At 37.1% G+C, this 26375-nt stretch overlaps 4 protein-coding genes across 6 annotated transcripts in view; 3 read left to right on the top strand and 1 right to left on the bottom strand.

Moving 5' to 3' along the window:
* Positions 1–7322, bottom strand: part of LOC107747192 (guanine nucleotide-binding protein G(I)/G(S)/G(O) subunit gamma-5-like) — a 9094-nt gene extending 1772 nt beyond the window's left edge. The window contains exons 1-5 of one of the 3 annotated variants that reach the window (XR_001640774.1): positions 7175–7322; positions 6022–6172; positions 3430–4087; positions 2698–2778; positions 2516–2620 (exon numbers count right to left, since the gene is read on the bottom strand). Coding sequence is in view for 2 of the 3 variants with exons in the window: in XM_016561628.1 (XP_016417114.1) it covers positions 6047–6172; positions 7175–7267 (219 nt within the window). In the remaining variant the exon portion in view is untranslated. Of the gene's footprint in view, positions 1–2515; positions 2621–2697; positions 2779–3351; positions 4088–6021; positions 6173–7174 lie in introns of those variants that run through there. The other 2 variants (XM_016561627.1, XM_016561628.1) reach the window with 2 other exon arrangements.
* A 1108-nt stretch (positions 7323–8430) lies between these two features.
* LOC107747184 (hemicentin-2) lies at positions 8431–12806 on the top strand. Its single transcript, XM_074560206.1, is given in 10 exon segments — positions 8431–8454; positions 9027–9081; positions 9397–9723; positions 11484–11750; positions 11954–12064; positions 12067–12183; positions 12272–12362; positions 12443–12500; positions 12575–12643; positions 12729–12806. Coding segments are annotated over 10 exon segments (1197 nt in total).
* Positions 12807–16148: 3342 nt separating this feature from the next.
* Positions 16149–21146, top strand: LOC107747147 (B-cell receptor CD22-like). Its single transcript, XM_016561574.1, has 9 exons — positions 16149–16224; positions 16375–16418; positions 17564–17905; positions 17989–18237; positions 18328–18591; positions 18667–18757; positions 20194–20239; positions 20326–20549; positions 20718–21146. Exons 2-9 carry the CDS (start codon positions 16376–16378, stop codon positions 20776–20778), a joined length of 1320 nt encoding a protein of 439 aa, XP_016417060.1. The 5' UTR covers positions 16149–16224; position 16375; the 3' UTR covers positions 20779–21146.
* Positions 21147–22840: 1694 nt separating this feature from the next.
* The window catches only part of LOC107747183 (sialoadhesin-like), a 5155-nt gene continuing 1620 nt past the window's right edge, over positions 22841–26375 (top strand). The window contains exons 1-4 of the mRNA XM_016561617.1: positions 22841–22895; positions 24879–25220; positions 25556–25807; positions 25983–26324. Coding sequence (XP_016417103.1) covers positions 22841–22895; positions 24879–25220; positions 25556–25807; positions 25983–26324 — 991 coding nt within the window. The remainder of the gene's footprint in view (positions 22896–24878; positions 25221–25555; positions 25808–25982; positions 26325–26375) is intronic.

Genomic DNA, 26375 nt, shown 5'->3' with positions numbered 1-26375 from the left:
CTTGCTTGTATGTTTTGAAGTTATATTAGTTTAAAATTCTTAACATACAACTGTTTTACTTCTTCTACTTCAAGATGGCGCCGCAAATGGCAGCTAGGATGCTGAGCTCAGCAATTCGTCTGATGTTTTTGTTTGTTTGTTCTGTGTTTTGTCATTCTTCTATAAGCAAGTGTCATTTGGTCAGTACTTGTCTTTTGAATATCTAGGGATTGTGTTGAAAGGTGCTCCACGCATTCTGTTTATTATTACTTACAGGCCTCCAAAATACTCTCCAGCCTTTGTTGCAGAGTTCACAGAACTGTTATCAATGATTTCCTCAGAGTTTGACTGTTTTGCTATTGCAGGGGATTTTAATATTCACATATTTAATAATAACTATAGACCAATATCAAATCTTCCTTTTATAGGCAAGATTATTGAAAGGGTTGTTTTTAATCAGCTGAACAACTACTTAAATTCAAATGGATACCTGGACAAGTTTCAATTTGGTTTCCGACCGCACCACAGCACAAAGACATCAAAAAGATAATAAATGATTCTGGCAATGCGGTTCTGTGGCTGCGGTTCTGAAACTGCTGTGCTGCGGGTCTGCAGCTGGATATATCTCGTGAGAGGAGGGAAATACTACGAGGAAATAGAGTGGGGGGGAACTACAAAACATAACTGCACTACATTGCAGTACAACTGTAGATTTGCAGTATAATGAAGTATACCTTAGTTTCAGTAGTCATGTCAAAGCAGTAACTAAATCAGCGTATTTTCATCTCAAAAACATTGCAAGAATTAGATGTTTTGTTTCCAGTCAAGACTTGGAGAAACTTGTTCATGCCTTTATCACCAGCAGGGTGGACTATTGTAATGGTCTCCTCACCGGCCTTCACAAGAAGACCATTAGACAGCTGCAGCTCATCCAGAACGCTGCTGCCAGGATTCTGACTAGAACCAGAAAATCTGAGCATATCACACCAAGTCCTTAGGTCCTTACAGTGGCTTCCAGTTATATTTAGGATTGATTGTAAAGTACTTTTACTCGTTTATAAATCACTAAACGGCCTAGGACCTAAATACATAGCAGATATGATCACTGAATATAAACCTAACAGACCACTCAGATCATTAGGATCAGTCAGTTAGAAATACCAAGGGTTCACCCAAAACAAGGGGAGTCTGCTTTTAGTTATTATGCCGCCCGCAGTTGGAATCAGCTTCCAGAAGAGATCAGATGTGCTAAAACATTAGCCACATTTAAATCTAGACTCAAAACTCATCTGTTTAGCTGTGCATTTACTGAATGAACACTGTGCGATGTCTGAACTGATTGCACTGTATTTTATGTATAATCATTTTTATTCTTAACTGTTTTCATTCATTTTAAATCAATTTTTAAATCATTTTAACATTTTTTAATTCCTTGTTTGTTTTGTGATTTTTTTTTCTTTCATGATTATTTTAAATCCTTTTATATGTAAAGCACTTTGAATTACCATTGTATATGAAAAGTTTTATATAAATAAACTTTGCCTTGCCTAAAAACTGCAGGACGGTAGCTCTCCAGGAGCAGGGTTGGAGATCCCTGTCCTATACATATTTTTTTTTTTTTCAAGGGGTCCTAAAATAATAAGAAAATATTAATATTAATGTATAATCATAACAAATATTAAATAGGAATATTATTTATATATTGTTTGTGACATACCCCTTGAGATGTACTATGTGGTTTTGAGGAGGTCCCAACAATTTATTAATAAAATATGATTAGATGTATGATTATATATATAATCATGACAATTAAATAGTAATTAGGAATATTTATATACATTGTGATGTACATTCTCTTTTTCCAGGAGGTCTCAAAATCTAATATATAATCTAAAATCAGGAGCAGTGTTGGAGATCCCTGTCCTATACATTTTTTTTTTTTTTTCAAGGGGTCCTAAAATAATAAGAAAATATTAATATTAATGTATAATCATAACAAATATTAAATAGGAATATTATTTATATATTGTTTGTGACATACCCCTTGAGATGTACTATGTGGTTTTGAGGAGGTCCCAACAATTTATTAATAAAATATGATTAGATGTATGATTATATATATAATCATGACAATTAAATAGTAATTAGGAATATTTATATACATTGTGATGTACATTCTCTTTTTCCAGGAGGTCTCAAAATCTAATATATAATCTAAAATTTGTTAAGTATGTTAATTATGAAGTAATATAACAAAATTAATATAATAATAAAACAACATTTAATTTTAATTAGAATATTATTTATTTTGGAATCCCAAAATATAATTGAATATAAATTAAAAGGCAGTAAAATAAATACAGTAAAGGCAGTAAAAAAAAAAAAGTGTGATATATAGTGATGAGAACTGGAGAAATAAAATAAGCACCTAAAATGAAAGTAATGTCAAAGCTTAATGCAAAATGTAAAGATGCTGATGGGTTGATGACAGGTTTTGTGAGCTTCACCTGAACTGAACTGTGATGGTTTTATGCACCTGTAATGAGTTGGTGAGGTCTCTGCGCTCCTCTCTGAAGATCCTGTGAGAGAAGCTGAGTGCTTTCATCAGGACACAGAGGCAGAATCACAGAGTTCAGCATCTCTGAGACACACAGAGAAACACAAACTCAATCTGTGCTTGGTCTGCCTCGCATGCTGTCAGTGTGTGTGATCAGTTACCGGAGCAGTCCTGAGCTCTCTTATGGGATGTTGGGGATCTTGCAACCTGTTTGTGCGCCATAAGCCCAGACCCTGCAGATACTGTAACATCAGCATGACATTAAAAATCACTGCAACTTAAAACGCTGGCATGTAATGCAACATAGAGCTTTTCTTTTACAGTGTATACAACTTAAAAGGCGGTTATTGTGAAAGAACTGGTCAGTTTCTTCTGCAACAAAGCAAACTAGCTTGGTTTTTGGCCTTTTTTGTGCAATTTTTAAATTTATAGCATTACCAAAAATGGATTTCTACATCAATTGAATTCCTAAATATATATGAATATGCAAATATTATAACTTATATACAGTATGTCTTACGAGAGCAAAAGGTGTTCTCTCAGAAGGCAGATTAGACATTAAAGTTCATATAGACCGTTACAGAGCAAACTGAGATCACAAGCGACTTCAGTTCATTTAATCAAACATTTCATCTGCAGGTTTCCTTCATCTCATCAGTGATTGAGAGCTTCAGTCTATGTAACAGCAGCTGTGAGCACAGACCTCATATCAGATACAAAACACACTTCAATTATAATATTATAAAATGCATATATTTTATAATATATTATAAAATGCAATATGCATTTTAAAGCCCATTCAACAAAAGACAACCAATGATCAATAACACTTTATTTTAAAAGCAAGTTTAGCAAAAAGTCAATGAAACGAGAAAAAAAGGTTTAAACGTAACCTGTTCATTCAGTAGGTGATCAGGGTTTCCTCAACACTGCACATATTGTGTCTAACTCATCAGACACACCTGATTCAACTCAAAGATCATTAATCGAGACTCTAAGACCTCAAATAAGCGTCAGATAAAGGAAGACGTCCAACATGTGTACTGTTGAGGACACAAAGCATGCTTACAAACGACCTTCAAACCAAATCCTGCTGGCCATAAATTAGTAAAAGACTATAGTAGAAAAATGTCATTTAATTTCTGATAGAAAAAATACTCTTAATAGTTTAATACTTTCATTCCTTCCACATAAACCAGGGTAAACACTTCATACAATCTTCAAGGAAGTCTTTTTGTTTTATAAAATGCGCATTACAAATAAAATAGTGTTCAAAACATGGGATGTGTTATGGGTTTTTACACAGTTGATTGTACCATACAGTGTTAATTCAGCATAGTCAACATATTATTACTCATAATACAGTTCATACAAATAGACAGCAACTGTGCAGATATGAAGAAAATGAACACAGCAGAAATATTTCTTGTTTTGCTATGCTAAGTAGTGTTTGTGTGTGTGTGTAGTGCTCCAGGAGGTCTTTATGGAGTAGTGTAAAGGTAGAAACAGACACTTGAAGGCAGCCACATCATCTGAAGCGCTTCACCAGCTCTGAAATAACAGATTTAATATAGATATTAGTATATTTAAAGGAGTAGTTCAAAAATGGAAATTTGCTGAGAACAGGCCACCCAGTATGTAAGTGAGTTTCTTCATGGGAACAGATTTGGAGAAATGTAGCATTGCATCACTTGCTCAGCAGGGGATCCTCTGCAGTGAATGGGTGCCGTCAGAATGGCTTCACCAGCTCTGAAATAACAGATTTAATATAGATATTAGTATATTTAAAGGAGTAGTTCAAAAATGGAAATTTGCTGAGAACAGGCCACCCAGTATGTAAGTGAGTTTCTTCATGGGAACAGATTTGGAGAAATGTAGCATTGCATCACTTGCCAGGCAGGGGATCCTCTGCAGTGAATGGGTGCCGTCAGAATGAGAGTCCAAACAGCTGATAAAAACATACACAAGTAATCCACACCACTCCAGTCCATCAGTTAATGCCTTGTGAAGTGAAAAACCGCATGTTCGTAAGAAACAAATCCACCTATAAGGCGTTTCAACTTAATTCAAGAAATACGAGTCCATACGCAAAATATGAGTCCATAATGACGCTTCATCTAGTACAATCTGCTGTCCATCCGCTGTTGTCCTCTCACATCAAAATCCACCAACTTATTTATTTAGAACTGCTTGTAAATGGTACTTGATCTGTGCATATTTCTCTCCTGATTCAGGCAAGATTATTTTTTCACTGGAGGAAACAATATTATGGATTATGGACACACATTTTTGCCAGAAGCAACAGTTTGAAGGTAAAAATGTCTTGATGGATTTGTTTCTTACAAACACACAGCTTGTGGATTACTTGTGTATTATTGTGACGTGTTTATCAGCTGTTTGGACTCTCATTCTGACGGCACCCATTCACTGCAAGAGGATCCACTGCTGAGCAAGTGATGTAATGCTACATTTCTCCAAATCTGATGAAGAAACAAACTAATCTACATTTTTGATGGGCTGATACATTTTTGATTGCGTATGCATTTACTAAACGCATCTACGGTGCTTTAGAAGGACAGGATGTAGGTAACCTATGTGTGATCAGACAGCAGTCGTTCAGAGGAGGCCGCAGGACTTGGGCGGGCGGAAGGGGTTGTCGCTGGACGGTACACCCACCAGCAGCGGGTCTTTATGGGCGTTCTGCAGGCAGAAGTTCTTCAGGTCTGTGGCAGCTTGAGAAACCTACAGAAATTACAATTAAGTCAACATTTTAAACGATAATATGCATTGAGTGCACACACCCCTGAGCAAACGTAACAGTTTTATTCCTGTCTATATTTTAAAGGTTTTATAGAGGGGTTAAAAACAAGAATTCTGAACCTTGCCTTATCTAATGTTCAGGATTCTGTTCTGGAAATGTATGCAAATTAGTGCAAATTTAATTAGCTAATACATAATTTGCACATTTAAACATAACATTTCAAAAGACTTTTGGAAAATTATTCTTAATGTACTGTGATCAAGTTTTTTTTAACCTATTAGTACCCTGCCCTACATTTATGGTTGTAATAAGCTTTTCTATAAGTTATCTGATCGCTTCTGAGCATTAAACAAAGTAAATCTGTTTTTGTCAGAGTGGCATGACGAATTTATAGGATGTAAAAAGTAATTAACTGAAAAACTAGGTTAACACTACTTTGAAAAAATAACATTGGCAATGATGGATTTGTTTCTTACAAACACACAGCTTGTGGATTACTTGTGTATTATTGTGACGTGTTTATCAGCTGTTTGGACTCTCATTCTGACGGCACCCATTCACTGCAAGAGGATCCACTGCTGAGCAAGTGATGTAATGCTACATTTCTCCAAATCTGATGAAGAAACAAACTAATCTACATTTTTGATGGGCTGATACATTTTTGATTGCGTATGCATTTACTAAACGCATCTACGGTGCTTTAGAAGGACAGGATGTAGGTAACCTATGTGTGATCAGACAGCAGTCGTTCAGAGGAGGCCGCAGGACTTGGGCGGGCGGAAGGGGTTGTCGCTGGACGGTACACCCACCAGCAGCGGGTCTTTATGGGCGTTCTGCAGGCAGAAGTTCTTCAGGTCTGTGGCAGCTTGAGAAACCTACAGAAATTACAATTAAGTCAACATTTTAAACGATAATATGCATTGAGTGCACACACCCCTGAGCAAACGTAACAGTTTTATTCCTGTCTATATTTTAAAGGTTTTATAGAGGGGTTAAAAACAAGAATTCTGAACCTTGCCTTATCTAATGTTCAGGATTCTGTTCTGGAAATGTATGCAAATTAGTGCAAATTTAATTAGCTAATACATAATTTGCACATTTAAACATAACATTTCAAAAGACTTTTGGAAAATTATTCTTAATGTACTGTGATCAAGTTTTTTTTTAACCTATTAGTACCCTGCCCTACATTTATGGTTGTAATAAGCTTTTCTATAAGTTATCTGATCGCTTCTGAGCATTAAACAAAGTAAATCTGTTTTTGTCAGAGTGGCATGACGAATTTATAGGATGTAAAAAGTAATTAACTGAAAAACTAGGTTAACACTACTTTGAAAAAATAACATTGGCAAACATTGCATTAAAAGTGAAATTTATTGCACAGTATTATATATAAAAAAAGGCATTTTCATATTGGGGTCTTTTAGGCTGGGTCACCATAATTAATGCACACAAAAACAAAAAGTTTAGTTTGGACACATACCAAGGTTTTACAATTGTATTCTTAAAAGTAACATAATAAACAATGAATTACCATAGTATTGCAATCTGATACCATCACTCATAGTACCACCACCACAGCTTCCTTTTGCATATATTTACATTATTGAGCATGAGACACAACTTCTAACAGTTGTCTGAACTTTACGCCTGAAATACGCTTCTGGAAGTTAAAAAACTCGTATAAAACAGCTTAAAAGCATCTCGGACGTCAAAAAAACTAAAGTTATTTACCTATACATGAGTTAAAACGCGTTTAAAATGTTGTTTTGTCGGTTAGCGTTAGCACTAGCAGTGACTCAAACCGGTTAAACTCATCCATAAACTCTCAAAATCCAAAACTCTTTCACGTTTATTGTTGAAGCTGGCATACTTACGTTAATTCGCCGTATTTTGGCCTCTAGTCTGAGCTGTTTGACGGCTTTCTGCACGACAGCCACACTGCTGCTGCTAGCGTTGTTGTTGGACATGATGACTGACGGACTCCAAGAGAGTTCGCGGAAGTTTGAGAAACACACACACACAATGTTGTGTTTCCATGGTTTATGGGGACATTCCATCGGCGGAATGGTTTTTATACTGTACAAACTATTTTCTATCGCCCTACACCAACCCTACACCTAAACTTAGCCCTCACAGTAAACTTTCTGCATTTTTAGATTTTCAAAAAACTTCCTTCTGTATGATTTATAAACTTGTTTCCTCATGGGGACCTAAAAAATGTCCCTACAAAGTCAACATTTACTGGTGTTACTATCCTTGTGGGGACATTTGGTCCCCATAACGTGATAAATACCAGGTACACACACACACACACACACACAGACAGACAGGCACGCACACACACACACACACACACAAACGTACTGTAACATACTGTATATAGGCTTTTGAAAATTGTTTTATATACACATTATAATACGTTTTACATTTTAGGATTAAAATGTAGGATTTAGGATTTTTTTTTTTTTTTTTTTTAAAAATGGGGGTTTTGTCAAATTTAACTTACTTTGGGGGAGAGTATTGGAAAGTATATGAACACATGCGCAGTGTCTCACAGACTAGACAGCAACGCTGTTAACAGTCTGAAACCAAGTAACATTACTTTCGCAAGTATAGCCTAAGTGAGAAACAAGTCAAACAGGCAGAGTGTTATTATTAGCCATATATATATATATATCTTTCATAATCTCTTGAAAATTGAATTCTGTTCTAGGGACACAAAAATATGACATTGTGATGTACAAAAGGTACAAAAGCTGTTAGTGGGGTGATACTTTTTCAAAAGTCACTGAATTGTACCATTTACGTACTGATATTTACCTTTATGTTACTAATATGCCCCCGTTATGGGTAAATATGGTACAAATGTGTAGCTTTTGAAAAGGTACTGCCTCACTGACAGCTTTTGTATTTTTCTATTGTAGTGTACATATGGCTCAGACTCCTCCTTCGATGTGGGCCTTTTATCATTTCCAACCGATGAAGTGATGAACTCAACACAACTGATGAACTCATTTTGAGTTATGTTCAAGTCCTCGTCAAAAACAATGTGGGAAATAATGCATGGTAAGCATGAGCTATACTAATAATGATATTTGGGGCCATCAGAGCTACAGTATTTTCCGTAGTTATGACACCATCTAAGACAAGTGTGGTCAGCAGTTTTTTTTTTTTTTTCAGAGTTGATATACATTTCTCACCATAGTTTCACAGGGGAAGAGGACATGTTATTTTGGTCTCAGGCTATCTTGTCTCACCAGTCTTTGTCTTTACTACTGTTTTTATGTTCGTCATTAGAAGACTACAGTATCATGGTAATATATTTCATTTTAAGAGGACATGTTATTTTGGTCTCAGGCTATCTTGTCTCACCAGTTTTTGTCTTTACTACTGTTTTTATGTTCGTCATTAGAAGACTACAGTATCATGGTAATATATTTCATTTAAAATCATGTTTAGTTAAAATTACTGCAATGATTGATTGCTTACTGCACTGCATTTTAGCACAAGACAACACTTATGGTAGTAAGGAACAGTCTGGTCATTTGTGGCCACTTTAAGTCAAGCAATGATAAGAACAAGGCTTCTATTACATGCTTCTGTAAAAGGTTAAGGAATAATGACAACAGAATACATATTATTTACTTGTCTTAATTAAGTGTGTGAAGACTGAATCAGATATTTGATTCATGGAGGTTTTTGCATGATAAATCTCATGTCTTGCAGGTGTGTCCAGCTCTACTGCTTCAATCCTTCATCTGGATCTCTCTGATGGCAAAGGGTAACATACCTGTGATGTGGTAACGTAATGAACACCAGTCTTTACCGAAGACTGTTTTCCGATAAGCAGAAAACAAAGCTGTTTTACTGGCAGCACATTTGCGTAAAACAACTTCTCTTACAGCATCCAGTGTCGCTTCAGTTAAGGTCAAACGGTCACAGTTTACAGCTTTCTGTACTTGCAGTGTAGTCCCTTCTGAGCCCTTTATTTTTAAGAGTTTTAAGGTTCTTCATGGAACCATAATGCTAATTAAGAACCTTGATTTTTAGTGTGTCTCAAAGCAGCCTTCCAAGCATGCACTGGTGTGTATTCCAGGTGTGCAGTATGACGTGACTCATATCGTCAGCACAATGTGTGTGGTCCGGCAGTCGACGGTGCTCATACCCTGCAAACACACTTCTCGATACGAGCAGGTGAGCGCAGCCGAATGGCTCTTTGAGAAATCGCCGTGGCAGAGGGTCAGGGTGTCTCAGGACCCTGCGTTTGTAGGCCGTGTGGAGTTTGTGCAGCCTGCCGCGGGAAACTGCTCGCTGCTGCTGAGGGACGTGAGGGAGAGTGACGCCGGCATCTTCCGGTTTGTGCTCAGCACTACTTCCGGGCGAAATTGGACAAACGATCAGGGAATCCAGCTAGAAGTAACAGGTGAGTGGAGAGCCGGATAGGTGATAGGTGTGAATAAAGACCTTTTACATTTCAATGTAAGAACTGGAATTGAACTGATTATACAGAATCAACCACTAATCATTTTGGGCTGCTTAAAGCTAAACCATGTAACTTTTTTTCAGAAATAACAATATTTAAATAATAAGCGAGTACACTATGCAAGTTTTGGCCCTCTAGCGGGCCTTCAACCGCTAGGGGTCCAAAAGGTACATAGTGTAGCATTTTGAAAAATGTAAATATAAAGATCTTGTCTCACAAAAAGATCTTTATATTTACATTGATTCCTTGGGCAGATGTCCATATCCAGAGTAATTTACATCGCATTGCATTACATTTACATACACTATAGCAGCGGTTCTCAAAGTTTTGGGGGCCAGGGACCCCTCACAGGGGAGAAAACTTTCCAAGGACCGCTAATAATTATAAAAGCAGTTAAGCATATGCTTACTACAATTTGTACTCTTTTGGCACTTCTGTTTTCCTGGAATTTGGATTTTTTTCTGGATTATATTAAATCGACCTTTCCCCCCCCCATTTAAATAATAATAAAAAAATAAGAATAGTCTGATAATTTGAAATCATACAATATATAGTTTATCAAAAAATATGAAATCTGTTTTATTTTTTCTCAAATTTAGTTTTATTCTCAAATTCAGTGTTTTACATTTTAATTTTTCTGGATTTAATTTTAATGGTTTAATTACATTTTAATAATCCAAAAGGATGTTTAATGAATTAAACTTAATATTTTATTACATTTTTACAACAATATATGGCCATATGAAATGTTTTACTTTCTTCAGAAAATGTGTGTTGTTGTTTTTCTTTCTTTTTAAAGGAATAATCACACTATAATCACACTGATATTTGTGTTATTTAACATTTCATTATTGCATGTGTAACGAGGGAGGTGTGATGACAAAGTGGGGATCCAAATGCAAGGCTTTAATAAGAGCAGTCAAACAGGCGTGGTCAACAACAGCAAACAACGATGGCAGTGGCAAGGCAAAAGAGTAATCCAGATAATCAGGCAATGGTCAGGGCAGGCAGCAAAACAATCATAAACAAGAAAACAGTCCAGGGATCAAAACACGAAGGCAAGGAAACAGAGAAACTAGAAACACGGAAACTTAGAAACCACGGAAGAGCTATACAACATTCAATCACCAGCGATGACAGAGAGTGTGTGTGCTATTCTTATAGTCCTACTAATGTGAGACAGCTGTGAACTGATGATGAGATCTGATGAGGGACAGGTGATGCACTTGATGAGTCCGGGCAAAGGATTATGGGAAATGGAGTCCTGAGTGAATGGCAAGGTACAGAATGGAGTGCCCTCTAGAGGAGCTCATGGGCACTCCAGCTGGAGATCATGACAGCATGTTTGCATTATATTCTGAATTTGCATTTCACTGTTTATATTCATTTCGAGGAATACTGAATCTGTTTTTGTGCAAGGGAGGGGAGTAAATGCATGCTCACATTTAGTCTAGCAATACAACAAGCATTAATACAATGCTTCTGCACTTACTCCCGATTTCTCTAAACATGGGAAAAAATCGGAAAACAAAGTAACTAGTATTACTTATTTGAAAAAGTAACTTAAAAATAAAAAGTAATGTGTTAGTAACTTGAGTAATTTAAAGTAAAGTAGTCTGATTACTTAACTTATGTTACTTGTAATGCGTTACCGCTGATAAACACACATGTTAAGCATAGACTTCTTCTTTCTGGTCCAGATGCGGAGCTGGAGGTAAAGACCGAGTCTGATGTTGTGATGGAGGGTGACTGGATTTTGTTTGTCTGTGGTTCATGCATCCCCTCCATGACTGTACCAACCTACATTTGGAGGAAAGATGGGCATCTGCGCAGTCAACACCATGGGGACAACTTACTTGTTTTGGAGTCTGTCGAGCTGGAGGACAGAGGCCGATATTCCTGCACCATAAGCGGTCATGAGGGACTCAACTCCATCACATCTGCTGAAATCACTGTTAGACCTGGATGTAAGTTAGCTGAGAGCTTTATTTTGAAACATCTCAGGTGTCTTCAGAATGAAATGACAGTTCTTTCTGCAGGGGAAAAAATTGAGTATTGTTTATCCACAATCATCAGTCTGTTTCACTGTTTCTGATAATAATGCTTACAAAGCTACAGCAATAAACAAATGTTTTACTGCTTGTCATTCCTCACTTCTTTGTCTGTTTAGATCCTCCAAAGAGCGTCTCGGTGTCCATCAGTGCGTCTGGTGAAATAGTGGAGGGAGATTCAGTGACTCTGCGCTGCAATAGTAATGCAAAACCACCTGCAGAAATCAACTGGTATCAGCTGTTGGATCTGGACAGAGTTTCAGTGCACTACAGAGTGGACGCTTCTACTGTGAGGCTTACAATCAACACGGATCTCAGAGATCAGACGCTGTTTCAGTCTCTGTTAAAGGTGAGAATCATCTCTGTTGATCTCAGTCAGCTCATTGTCTGTATGTGAAGAGTAACAGTTCTTCTTCCTCTCGTCTGCACGGCTGAAGAAAGCAGCTCATCTCTGATCAGGGTCACGGTGGGAATCACTGCAGCTGTTGTCTTGATGTCTGTGGTTTTCATCGGGCTGTTGATCAGAAGGTGAAGGAGACTCTGTGTCTGTACTGTCAGAAAGATTCAGAGTCAGTTTGTGTTCACGTTCATTTCTTCTTCTCTCTCAGGAAACGAGCGACTCCATCAGAAGAGCACAAGCACGGAGGATCAGGACACAATAAGACAGTGAGTACGTCTCCTCATCTGTGTCTGTCAGTTCTGGAGGGAGAATGAATTCTCTCATTATTGTGTGTCGTCAGGAGTCTCCTGAGGACGCCTACATGAGCCTTGAGCCCAAGTCCAGATGTTCTGAATACGACACTCTGGATGTGAGTTCCTCTGCTGTTGCTGTTTATCATGTGGATGTTTAACATCAGATCTTATTAGTGATGAATATGTTCACTTCTTCTCTAGAATATGAAGAGATCCTGTGAAAACACAGACCAACATGAAGCTCAGGATCCTATATATGATAACATTGTTCAAAACTGACAATTGATTTGTTTTTAAATCTTATTTAATTTGACAATTTTAATTCGATCTGACATCTTCATTTCATTTGTCAGTTCATTTGGCATTCGTTTTTAAAGCTGTGCTGTGAAAATGCACAGTATTTTTTACTTTTGAGTTATCTCTTTACATTGACACAGGAAAGTTGTATTTACCTAGAATATTAAGTACTTTCAACTTGACAAATTTAGTTAATTGTCAAGTTTATGAAAGTAAAGTGGACTTACTTTAAGCTTTCAAAACCAAATTTCATGTTCATTTCACCTAAGTTGGCATATTTTCTTATTCAACCAAATAAATGCTTCTTTCATTTCAACTGTTGTTTTATTTCAAATGTTTCAGCCGTGTTTCGGTAGTTGAAATATTTAATATTGTAACTTAAGTACAAACAACTTGACTGAGTCAATGTAAAATAACTCAAAATGTTAAGTTAAATGAATATGAAGTTTGGTATTTAATTTTGCCTTACTTTTTATAAAGTTATTTTAAACAAACGTTATGCTTACAATTCTAGGTAACCTAACTGAGTCAATGTAAAAAAGATAACTCAAAAAGTTAAGAAAACGAACAAACAAACAAACAAATATTAAGCAAGTAAAAAATGTGAATATCACATAAATGCTGAGAAACATCTCAACTGTTAAAAACGTCAGTTTATTGCATGTTCCCAAAAATATTGAAACACAGGATGCAGCATTGCATATGAGCTGCAGCCTTCTGTTTGTGAAAGAGTTGCTTCATGCATCTTAACAAATGAGTGTCATCTAAATGCGTGTAAAAGTAAAGAGGACTTGCTTTAAACAATGCTACAACAACAAGGTGTCTTCTTTGTCTATATTTCAGGCGTTTTTGCGTTTACTTAAGCTGGGTTAGAAAAAAAAAAAAACGTTTACTTAAGCTGGGTTAAAAAAAAAAAAAAAAAAAAAACTCTACAAACGTGAAAAACTCCCTTAACTTTGTAAACGGCACCTTAGGCTGTTTCCTTACCATTATTTCCTTCAGCTTGTTTACAACCGCAGAAGATTGTTATGCACTGTTTTCACCTTTCTTTCCCTTTTTAGACTGCTTTAACTTAAATGTGTATTGTACAAAACGCTATGCAAATAAAAATGAATTGGAGCAACATTTTATCGTATCTCGCTGTTTGCTTTATTTCAGGCAGTGTGCGAATACAGTGAATTTTCGTTTTAAAAATGATTTCTATCAGGTGTTTTTGTGATAAATAACGGTCGTGTTTTTAAGTGGTGTTCTTATAGGTAAGAACTAGATTTAACAGGTTTTTCAGAACAGGGCATTGAGGAGGGTTGCAACAGCATTTCTTGTCTAAGGTTAATCTGACACGTTTACAGCAGGTCATCCGGTAAAGAAATCTCGATTCCAACACAGCCGTTTGATGTGCGTGTAGTTACATGTGCTCTCCTCTAGATGTCGCGTCAGGTCGGTGAGCTGCAGAGGTGTGGCGCGTGAAGGCGCTGTCCGCGGTGCTGATCGCTCACTCATCAACTGTGACACGTGTGTGGAATGTTCAGAGTTCTATTCCAAAATATAAGTAAACTATCTATCTATCTATCTATCTATCTATCTATACAAGTTGGACAAGCAGCTGTGCCTTTCATCTCAGTGTGTTTGTCACCATCCTTGATTCAACTTACCAAGGCCTCCTCAATGCCCTGTTCTGAAAAACCTGTTAAATCTGGTTCTTACTTATAAGAAAAATGCCACTTAAGATCTTAATGCACTGTAAAATCCAATAGTTTACCGTACTTAGATTTAATTAGTTATCTTTACTTAGTTGTTATACTTACTAGGTTTTATTAAGTTACAGCTACTTTCAAGGCAAATAAAACAATTTACTTACTGTTTTGAGTGACACTTACTTAAAATATTCAAGTAGCCACAAAGGAACCAATGACATTAATAAACCAATGAGAGTCAGCAGTGCACTAATATGTTGCTAATGTGCAACAAAACAACAGAAGAAAATAAGATAAATAAGAAAAAAGAGTCTTAGACTTTTCACCCATTTCCTCCATGTCTGCAGTTATCTTTCACTAGTTGCATTCACTCATTTCCCAAAGTCATCTTGAATGTTAAATTCTCAATACAACTGAAATATTTGAGAGAACATCACATAAGCTAACTTCATAAATTGATGTTGATTTTCCTAAAATGTGTTTTTTTTTTTAACTCACCATTATAGTGATTAGCGTTCCCTTTGGTTGGGCACTTTGAACTTGAGTTATGTTAATATAATTTTCTTTCTCTTAATGCAGCAATGCATCATGAAGTCAGAGTTATTAGATTTCAAGGAAAGTTATAAATAGGTTGTTTATAGAAGATGATCTATCTCATAATTAAAGCATTAGTGAGTTTTTTGTATGTTTATTATTGAACCTTTTCAAATTTCATGTTTCATAAATACATTGAGATGATTTTAATTGGGTTCATAAAATCCTTAAATAGTGTGTGGTATTATGTTAAAGTCACACACAGACTTAAACATTCAGCACGTGAACCCCCCCTACAGTTCTTTTTTAGTTACTAGAACTCTCGTGTAAGTAAACTATACTAACTAAGCATCTGTCAGTACAACATACTATTCCTATTTCACTTTACTTAGTTTTTTCAAGGCAATCGGTTTGCATGCTTTTTTAAGTAAGCCCAACTAATTAGATTTTACAGTGTGGGATGTTTCACCTCAGTTCCTTGTGTTTAGAGCATTGTGAACTTCCATTCACATGTTTCAAGTTGAGATCTATTCCATAAACAACTTGTGTAAGTTGTCTTTGCAAAATGTCTTTGCATTGTGAAAGCAGCCTTACAGTTAACCACATTCACTCATTTTATTTGAATTCTAATATAAGGTATAGTGAATGATCAATTATTAAATCCTCCTGATTTTGCTTATTACTCTATATTTATGTGAAATAGCTGGGTTACTTGTTGAATGAGGTTTGATGACTGTTTTAGAGGAAGTCAATGCTGTTAAGAAGCCATTTCTCACGTGTGCATGTTGCACTTTTCTCATGGCTCTTACAACACCAGCATAACCGTAAAAAGAAAGAAAAAGAGGAAGGTGAGCTATTTTCTCCAGTGCCACGTGAATGTCACATTGACTTGAGTTTCCATAGTTTTTCAGTGAACTTGCATGTAAAAAAATCTCTTCAGTTCAGCTCCCATCTATCTGATTTAATGCAATGAGGTTTGATTGATTCTCATCAGGGTTGGCTGAGTATCTGTGTTGAGATATGCTCTAGTGTCCTGTGACTGGTGGAGGAGCGTCTCACACTCAGACAGAGGAAGTGATGAGAGACAGGATGTCTGATAATAGTTAAATATTGCATACAGTGCATCAACTATCATTGCTACATGACACTCAAACCCTGCAGATCAAAGCAAGGTAGGGACAACTATATTTTTACAATGCAAATACATATTTTTCTACAGTTTCGATATAGGTAGATGATTAAATATTACATTTAAATATGCAAATACACTTAAGTCTGCCGTACATTAGTGTCTTTTTAACACCATTCCAAATGTTTTCTAGAATGTTCAGCCTATTCTCTTTGATTTCTCTGCTCGTGATTCCTGGTGAGTCTCAAAATCTCATTTTCATGAAGAAATAGTCCAGTATGTTTTTCTGTATACTGTGTTTAATGACAGTTTGATGTGTATGGTGGAAAAATGTTGCTCATATATTGTAGTTTTTCAGTTGAATGTTTAAGTCTGTGTGTGACTTTAGCATATTACCACACATGATTTAAGAACTATATAAACCCAATTAAAATCATCTCAAGGTATTTATGAAAAAAGAAATTTGAAAAAGTTCATAAATAAACACACACACAAAAAAATTTCACTAATGCTTTAATTAGAAGGCAAGTCACCTTCTAAAAGCAACCTATTTATTACTATTCTTCCCTTGAAATCAAATAACTCTGACTTCATGAAGCATTACTGCATTAACAGGAAAAAAATTATAGTAACATAAGCTAAGTTCCAAGTGCCCAACCAAAGGGAACGCTGAAAGATAACTGCAGACATGGAGGAAATGGGTGAAAAGTCTATTAAGACTCTTTTTCTTTTCTTCTTCTTCCTGCTGCCTCTCACTGGTTTATTAATATCATTGGTTCCTTTGTGGCTGCTTGAATATTTTAAGTAAGTGTCACTCAAAACAGTAAGTAAATTGTTTTATTTGCCTTGAAAGTAGCTGTAACTTAATAAAACCTAGTAAGTGTAACAACTAAGTAAAGATAACTAATTAAATCTAAGTAAGGTAAACTATTGGATTTTACAGTGATGCAAAACGAACACAGACACCCGCAGTACTGTGCATTATTGCCTATAGTGACAGATCAAATTAGACACTTCCTGGAAATACTGGCTAGTGGCGCCATTTCTGTGTTCATGTAACTGTTCTTGTTCATGTTCTGTGTTTTTTGTTATTCACTTGGTGGCATGTTAGAAAGTTAGGGATACAGAGAGCAGGACTATGACTGACATGTTGATCCTATATTATACTTTGTCTTCTTACAATGTCAGGTTACAATGAGTAAAACTGAAGAGTTATGATATATTTAACAAAAACTATAAACACAATCAAAGCAAACATTGAGGTACATGACGTAAGGGTGAGCACATCTTACTTTAGCACTCTTGTGTTGTTGAGAAAAGTAAAAACACAATTACACAGAATGGAAGAAATTTCATGTATTTGCCTGTTTCATATTTTCCAGTGATCTGCAGCCAGGAATGGCAGGTTCAGTACTCATTTCCGATGAAATGTGCCCTAAAGGGTTCAACAACACATTTATCAGGCAGTTATAACCATCCAAATCATCACACTGTGACAGAGACATTCTGGACTGTAAACCCAGTTAAAGGTAAAGAACCCGTCAATCTGTTGGATCATCCAGATTACAAAGGCAGAGTTCAGTATTTACCTGATAAAGAGCAACGAGCTTTTGTTCTCAAACTCAGTAATGTGTCACATCAGGATGAAGGAAGGTACTGCCTCAGAATCGTGGCAAAAGAAGATAGATATCTGGGTTATCCTGGCATTGAGCTCAACGTGACAGGTACAGTCAAACTAATATTACACTGACAGATTTTACTCTGTTCTTTCTTATAAACATAAAACATGTTTTCTCCATGATTTCAGAGCTCAGAGTGGAGATTCCTGAAGAGATCGTTGAGGGAGAATCACCCGTTTTATTTTGTAAAACCACCTGTATCCTCTCAGATAAAACAGACTTTACCTGGTATAAAAACGGCAAGCGTTTATCAGAATCGAGCGACACGGATAAGCTGTTGCTGCAGTCAGTCAGCAGTGATGATACGGGAAACTACAGCTGTGCAGTGAGAGATCAGCAACATCTGCCATCTCCTGCCATCACTCTCAGCGTCAGATGTACGTCAAGACTTGATCTTCATATCAGCAAAATACAGTCCAGACTGATCAAATGATGCACTGTGAAATGTAATGTTTTTAATTTTTCAGATCCTCCAAAGAGCGTCTCGGTGTCCATCAGTCCGTCTGGTGAAATAGTGGAGGGAGATTCAGTGACTCTGAGCTGCAGCAGTGACTCAAACCCTCCTGCTCTGAACTTCAGCTGGTTTAAGGAGAATCAAAGCTCAGCTGTTGGATCTGGACAGAGTTTCATCATCTCCAGCTTTATCTCCAGTCACAGTGGACGCTACTATTGTGAGGCTCAGAATAAACATGGATCTCAGAGATCAGCGTCTGTGTCTGTAACATCTGCAGGTATTAATATGAGACTCTTACTGAACTCTGCTGGTGTCACGAGCATCATTTGAAATGATGTTTCTCTTCACTCAGGTGGCCAGAAAACCCTTCTGCATGCAGCGGCTGGAATCGGGGCGGCGCTCATCTGCATCTGTATTATTATTGTAGTAATAAAAATCAGCAGGTAAGAAAAAACTGCTGTAGTTTTTGCTGTGGAAAAACCTGAAAAACACCATACAACATCATAAAGGTGGTTTATGTGACTCGTATGCTATAACCCAAGCCATACATGTGGTGAATAAACAGATATTTAACTCATTCATCATGTAGAAAACAATCTCATTCTTCATCGTGCATTTTGAACAATGCCATATAATTAAATTTTCTTCACGTTCCTCACACTAAGCTGTCATATGACTTCAGAAGATCTATATATTATATGGTGTAAAACATACAGCATACAAGTCATATATAAAATACTTTTATGACACTTTTAACCCTTAGTCTTTTTGACCTGGAGAGGTATTCTCTTTTTCCAGTAAAAATGCTAGTTATTGTTAATCGTACTGGACTAAACCTTACTGACTTTGCTCACACAGGATATAACCACTTTTCTAAAAAAAATTTGATTTTTTTTTTTCATTTTGAAAAAATGATTGGCCTACAAAAATTGCCTATACATGTCTCATTATGCTATATTATTACAAAATATTTGATTTTAAAGTAAATATTTATTAATGGTGCTTTTTTTCCACTCAGAACTGAGGTGCATAAGCTCAGATCAATGAGGCCTATGATCAATCAGTTCCAAAAAGAAATACAAAACCTGTGCTAAATGACAGAAAACAAGCTGACAAAAAGATTGAATAACGATATATAGCATAACGAGAAAATGACAAGCAATTTTCAGAAGGCCGGTCACTTTTCAGCTAATTAGGTAAAGGATTTTCAGCACTTTTTTCAGCAGAATAAATGCAGTTTTTCCATGTTTTATTTTATTTCATTTTTCAGGATGCTTTGATGAATTGAATGTTCAAAAGAACAGCAGTTATTTGAAATACACACTTTTCTAACCTTATAAACGTCTTTTCACATTTGTCTTAAAACTTTTGAGAGTAGACACGCCCCTTATTGCTGATTGGCTACAAGTTTGTTTTGCTATTCGGCCCGAATCAGTTTTCTAAAGTGTTTTTGAAAAATCACATACCCTGCCTTTAATGCGTCCTTGAGAAATAAAAGTATTAATTTCTTTAAAAAAATCGAACGACTCCAAAACTTTGAAACTGAAGTCTATGCATGATATATAATATAGAAATGAATATTCAAAACATATCTAAAAATAAATGCATTTTATTTTCTAGTTTTTGCACATAGTGTTTGAGCTGTTGACTAGTTTGATCATATTTTTCGTATTTGTAAATAAAAAAGTATTAGAGTACGTTTAGGCTTTCTACCAAACTTCACATTTAACTCAATCAGATACTTGCTGTTTCATTGTAACTGTTTGTGAAGTGTACTAGAAATGTCGGCATGAAAATTGTTTCTGCACCACACCAGTTTCTGTGTAATCTTTGCTTTCTGTGACATGGATACTGCATGTTTCCTTTTTCTTCTCTCCAGCAGGAAAACAGGAGACGCCGGCGGCCAAAGTGACGTTTCAAAACAGGCAAGTCCAGAACAGCATCTATTTCAGCACATTTTCATGTAATTGTGATCACAGTGGGATCATCCGGACTGTGTGTGTTTATTCAGGAAAACAACAGCACAGCCGTGACGGATCAGACGAGCGCGAAACCTTCAAAAACAGCCGATCCGAATGACTTAGTGTACGCCAGCGTCACTCACAGCAGACCCAGAGAACCCCAGAGAGCTGGAGATGAAGATGAGGTTCAGTACGCCAGCGTCCAGCACCACAGAAACACCAGGAACACGACTGCGGAGGCCGGATGTCAGTATGGAAACACTGTTTCTGCCGGGTGAGACACACTCCATCATATAGCATCAATAGGGTTAAAGATGTGAACAAACACACAAACTCTCTTTCTTATTAAGAAAAATGAGGCACAGGTAGCTTAGACGAACAAGTTTTTATGGGTGCACAACATGGTTCATCTTGTTTTGTCTTTTTTATTCTTATTGAACAGATCAAATGCTGAAAAGGCGGATGATTCCGATGTGATCTACAGCAGCATCAAAGTTGCATGAAGAATCGGAGCGTCACTGAACATGCTTCTCCATTTTCCTACATTGAAGTCGGCATGAAATAGAAGTTGCGACTAAAAAGCGATTCCGCTTAACAAACAAGACTTTATTTTATACGGATAGGCCTACATATGGATGGATCGATCACAGAAAGATGCATTAAGAAAATAAACAGGGTGAATTTAAAATTTTTACTTTGTGTTGACGTTTGAGTTGAAATGTGCTTGTGTGACCGTGTGCGGTGACTTTAAATACACAACAATTGTGTGAGAAACAGGACGTGAAACTATAAGAGCTGTGAGCAAGCATATGCAAAACTTCCATTTCTGAATGGAGGAGAGGTTTAATTACGCTGAATAAACTGCTTTTGTGAGGAGACTTACGCTTAACATTTTCTTGTCGGCTAATCTTTGCCATTAAAGGGGTCATATGATGCGATTTCAATTTTTTCTTTCTCTTTGGTGTGTTGCTCCAAACACTAGTTGCAAAGACTAAAGTCTCAAATCTAAAGAGATATTTGTAAAAGTTAAGAGTCAGCCACACCTAGGAGAAACAATAATGTACAGTATGTGGAAAATAATGTGTTTTTTGAACCTTAAACCGCATAAACACATTTCATTTCACCAAATACATCAAATAATGTTCTTTTTAGCAACATCATATGACCCCTTTAAAGGTACATTTTTCGCATATTCTCACACAAGTTTTTAACAATAGTGAATTGGATGCTGTATTTATTTGCCTTTAAAGGATGCATTTTTGAGCTCTTCTTGCGTTGTCTGAAACTCTATACCTATTTCTAAAGGTGAATTGACTTGTTGAGAAGAGGCGCAAGCACTGAGATAGAGGAAGGCTGGCGTTCATTTTTGATTGGATATTCATTAACAGTTCAGCAGTTTAGCAGCAGTTTAACTTCCCGTCATGCTGCTGTTCTTATCATTTCTTATCTGTGACCATTCCTTCATGTTTATACTATGTTTAGAAGAGTTAAAAATGTGTAGAAAGGATTGAGTAAACAATAAAATAAGGTATATTGTGTGTTTGGTGAATGCTGGTTTGATCAGTATTGTTTATCCTGTACATAATTATGAGTGAAACTCTTTAAACCAGTGCTTCTCAATCAGGGGCCACGGGCCAATAGGGGGCCTCAGAGATCCTCCAGGCCTATGGTAAGTGTGCAGTCAGGTTAAAAGCGGCTGCTTTAGTGGTGTTTTTGCATCCCCCCCGTGGTGCTGTTTGGTATGGCAGCTGGATTTGTGCTTATTTGTTCAAGTTACTGTATAATAGAGCAGGGTAGCTTAAATGCTTTTGAAGTTGTAAAAAACATGAGCTTTGAATATGTTTAATATATAAGTTAGGTATATAAGTATAGCTTTAATGTACAAAGTAAGTTTGCAAAAAATAATACTGAAGATTTAAATCTATCTTGTATTTACTTAAATAGCAATAAGTTGACAAAAAGACAAGTTTTTGTGTGCATGTGTTTCCGTACTGCATGTGTATGCTTGCAAAAAGAGAGAGAGGTGGAGAAAAACAGTGCGCTTTTCATAGATAATAAAAGATGCACACACTGGAGACTTTTCGAGTTGTGCTTATGTAGTTGAGATGGCGTCACACATATCCAGGAAGAGGAAGACAAATATTTTTAACTGCATATTCAAGTGTGAAAACTGTAGCCATTTGACACTTTAAGCTGCTGATGTTTTTGTCATTTGGGCGTCGACACTCAGACATTGACACTGCAGAGCGGTAAGACCATTTTATTTAACATTAGGTAAAATAATAGGGCTACAGCAGATTATTTGTAAAAATGTGGTCATGAGTTGATATTAACTCCAGAAGCTCAATATTTGATATAGATACATATGTAAATATTTTGTGAAGCTCTTTAGACACACAAGGCCTGACATGAGAAGCATCCTCAGCGCACGTCAAGCCTTCAATGAGCAGTGAATTAATCTGAAGTCATTATGATCTCTGTCTATTGATTATCAACACAATAAAGTTCATGATGTTGTATAGATGATGCTCATAATGTCATAATTGTTTTATGATTGCAGAAATCATGGTGACGTCACTCGTAACGTCTCTTCCTCTGATCTTGGTGATCATGTCTGCAGGTGAGTCTCAGTTTCAGTCACTAAACAGACACTTTAACACTCGTGAAAAGCTGATTGAGCTTTTCACACTTTGTAGCTCTTAAACTGACATGAGTGTTTTGCTGTCAGCTAACATATAAAAATGTTCAAAATGAAAAGATATTTTATGTACATTGGTTCAAAACACCTGAAAAACCACCTAATTTGCTCAGTTCTGTGTTTCAGGGGTTGATGGTCAGCAGTATTGGGCAGTGAATTACGGCCCTTCATATGTTTGTGCATTAAAGGGTTCAACAGTGAAAATGTTCTGTGTTTTAAACCATCCATATGATCATCAGCTCACAACAGCCTTCTGGACCAAATCCATGGTAACCACAAATGAACCATGGTTTTGCTACACTAGCATTGTTTAACCATGGTATTTGTACAGCTGTGGTTATACAAATGGCAAAAAAAAGAAAAAAAAGAAAAAGAAAAATGGTTACTACACTTTTACTATAATAAATCCATGGTTTTGTTGGGGATTCAGTGACTCTGAGCTGCAGCAGTGACTCAAACCCTCCTGCTCTGAACTTCAGCTGGTTTAAAGGAGAAACATTTCTGAAATCTGGTGACACCTACAGCATCACTAACATTACGTCTGAAGCCAGTGGAAACTTTTATTGCTTTGCTAGAAATGAACATGGATCTAATGGCTCTGCTGCTGTGACTGTGAATGTCATGTGTAAGTCTACCTTTATTTTTGGTCAGATCTGGCTGATTATTTTTTGTATTATTTGTCTTACTGCATGTCATTTTACATTTTTGTCTTTTTAGATCCTCCAAAGAGCGTCTCGGTGTCCATTAGTGCGTCTGGTGAAATAGTGGAGGGAGATTCAGTGACTCTGAGCTGCAGCAGTGACTCAAACCCTCCTGCTCTGAACTTCAGCTGGTTTAAGGAGAATCAAAGCTCAGCTGTTGGATCTGGACAGAGTTTCAGCATCTCCAGCTTTAACTCCAGTCACAGTGGACGCTACTATTGTGAGGCTCAGAATCAACATGGATCTCAGAGATCAGCGTCTGTTTCAGTCTCTGTTAAAGGTATTCACTAGACAAACAGACACTCTTTGAGTTTCATCTGTCTCTAGTGTGAAATGATCTTCATGAACTTCTTGTTTCAGGTGTTCAGAGAGCTGCTCTGCACACAGTTATTGGGATTGTGGTGGGATGTGGAGGATTGCTCTTCATCCTCATCATCATCAGTGTGTTCATACGGTGAGTGAAGTTCGTCTGGACACTAAATTGAAGTCTTTTCAGTAAATGTAAAACATCTACAAACTTGATCTCACATCTACAGTAAATTAACTATTTTTGTTCATTTACTTGATGTATTGTAACACATTTTTAATAGTTTTCTCCTGTTTTTAGTAGAAAGAGGAGGAGAGACGGTGGAAGTGAAGATGGGAATCAAAAGCAGGCGAGTCAGCAAACACACACCTTCATCTACAACTGCAATATTTGATGATATTGTTTCACTGAAGTATAAATAAAATACTGTATCTGAAATCTTTCTCTACAGACGGCTGACTCGAGTGATGATACATACACAACTCTGGATCCAGTGTCCAGATCATCTGCTGACATTTACAGCACGATCAGAGTCAGTAAAGGTCTCAAACACTCTTTACACTCACATTCAGCAGAATCATATAAACACAGGCTGTTCTGTTGATCTGTCTCTCACAGTCTGGTGACTCCAGAGCTCCTGATGACACCTACACGGCTCTCCAGCTTCAGTCCAGATCTTCTGAATATGAGACTCTAGCAGGAACTTCAAGTCACTAAACAGACACTTTAACACTCGTGAAAAGCTGATTGAGCTTTTCACACTTTGTAGCTCTTAAACTGACATGAGTGTTTTGCTGTCAGCTAACATATAAAAATGTTCAAAATGAAAAGATACTTTATGTACATTGGTTCAAAACACCTGAAAAACCACCTAATTTGCTCAGTTCTGTGTTTCAGGGGTTGATGGTCAGCAGTATTGGGCAGTGAATTACGGCCCTTCATATGTTTGTGCATTAAAGGGTTCAACAGTGAAAATGTTCTGTGTTTTAAACCATCCACATGATTATAAGCTCACAACAGCCTTCTGGACCAAACCTGCTGTAACTGATGGAGATCCACCGAACTTGTGTTCAGACCCAGAAAAGAGAGGAAGAGTTCAGTGTGTCAGTGAATATAAAGACACTTACAGTATCACTTTGACGAGTGTAACAGAAGCTGATAAACACATCTACTACTGCAGATTCACTACAGACAGAGGAACATGGACAGGGATTCCTGGAGCTCGGCTGGACATCACAGGTAGAGCTATAGTGAACTCTCAGGGGGAGCTAGAGAGGCAGCTCCTCCCATTTGGCTCGAGATGGTCCTCACTGCAGAACACAAGATCCAGGGGGCATGGTTGGATCCAGAGCCAGCACCTCCCACCTTACATATACCCAAACCTACCAATCTCCACCCCCTGATCCCTAAACCTACCCATCTCCACCCCTAAACCTACCAATCTCCACCCCCTAGATGTGGATTCAACCACGCCCCCTGGATCTTGTGTTCTGCAGTGAGGGGCTGATGTTTGGCTCTGCAGCGAGCACCCTCTCCTTTAAGCTGATGAATCAGAGAGTTGTTGTTGTTGTCAGATCTGCAGGTGGAGACACAGAAGAGTGTGAAAGAGGGAGATTCAGTCCGTCTGATGTGTAAAAGCAGCTGCTCTCTGCCTCAACAAACAACATTCATCTGGTACAGAAACACACAGAGATTAACTACAGGAATCATCACAGTGAATCAGCTTCAGCTGCAGTCAGTCAGTCGTCATGATGCAGGAAACTATAGGTGTGCTGTTTCAGGATATGAACGTCTGAAGTCTCCACCTGTTTATCTTAAAGTAGGACGTGAGTACAAACTGATTCATTAACATTAGTGAATTATTCACACCTTTATAATTTTTTTTATTTCTTTTGAATTGAGTTTGTAAAGTTAGACATCAGCTGAAATCTAAAAGAAAATGAAAGATTCATGTGTTTGAAAGCCTAATTATATTTCTCATTTCTGTGTTTTGTGTTTCAGGGGTTGATGGTCAGCAGCATTGGGGAGTGAATTACAGTCCTTCATATGTTTGTGCATTAAAGGGATCAACAGTGAATATGGCCTGTACTTTAAAATATCCTCATTATCATCAGCTCACAACAGTCTTCTGGACCAAACCTGCTGTAACTGATGGAGATCCACCGAACCTGTGTTTAGACCCAGAAAAGAGCGGAAGAGTTCAGTGTGTCAGTGATTATAAAGACACTTACAGAATCACTTTGACGAGTGTAACAGAAGCTGATAAACACATCTACTACTGCAGATTCACTACAGACAGAGGAACATGGACAGGGATTCCTGGAGCTCGGCTGGATGTCACAGGTAGAGCTATAGTGGACTCTCACAAATACACCACAGACACACAAACACACA

The sequence above is a fragment of the Sinocyclocheilus rhinocerous genome, unplaced genomic scaffold (genome assembly GCF_001515625.1).
Source record: "Sinocyclocheilus rhinocerous isolate Xijiao unplaced genomic scaffold, SAMN03320098_v1.1 scaffold1310, whole genome shotgun sequence".
Classification (NCBI taxonomy): Eukaryota; Metazoa; Chordata; class Actinopteri; order Cypriniformes; family Cyprinidae; genus Sinocyclocheilus; species Sinocyclocheilus rhinocerous.
The sequence above is the reverse complement of the archived record's forward strand: the minus strand, read 5'-3'. Positions and strand labels throughout refer to the sequence as shown.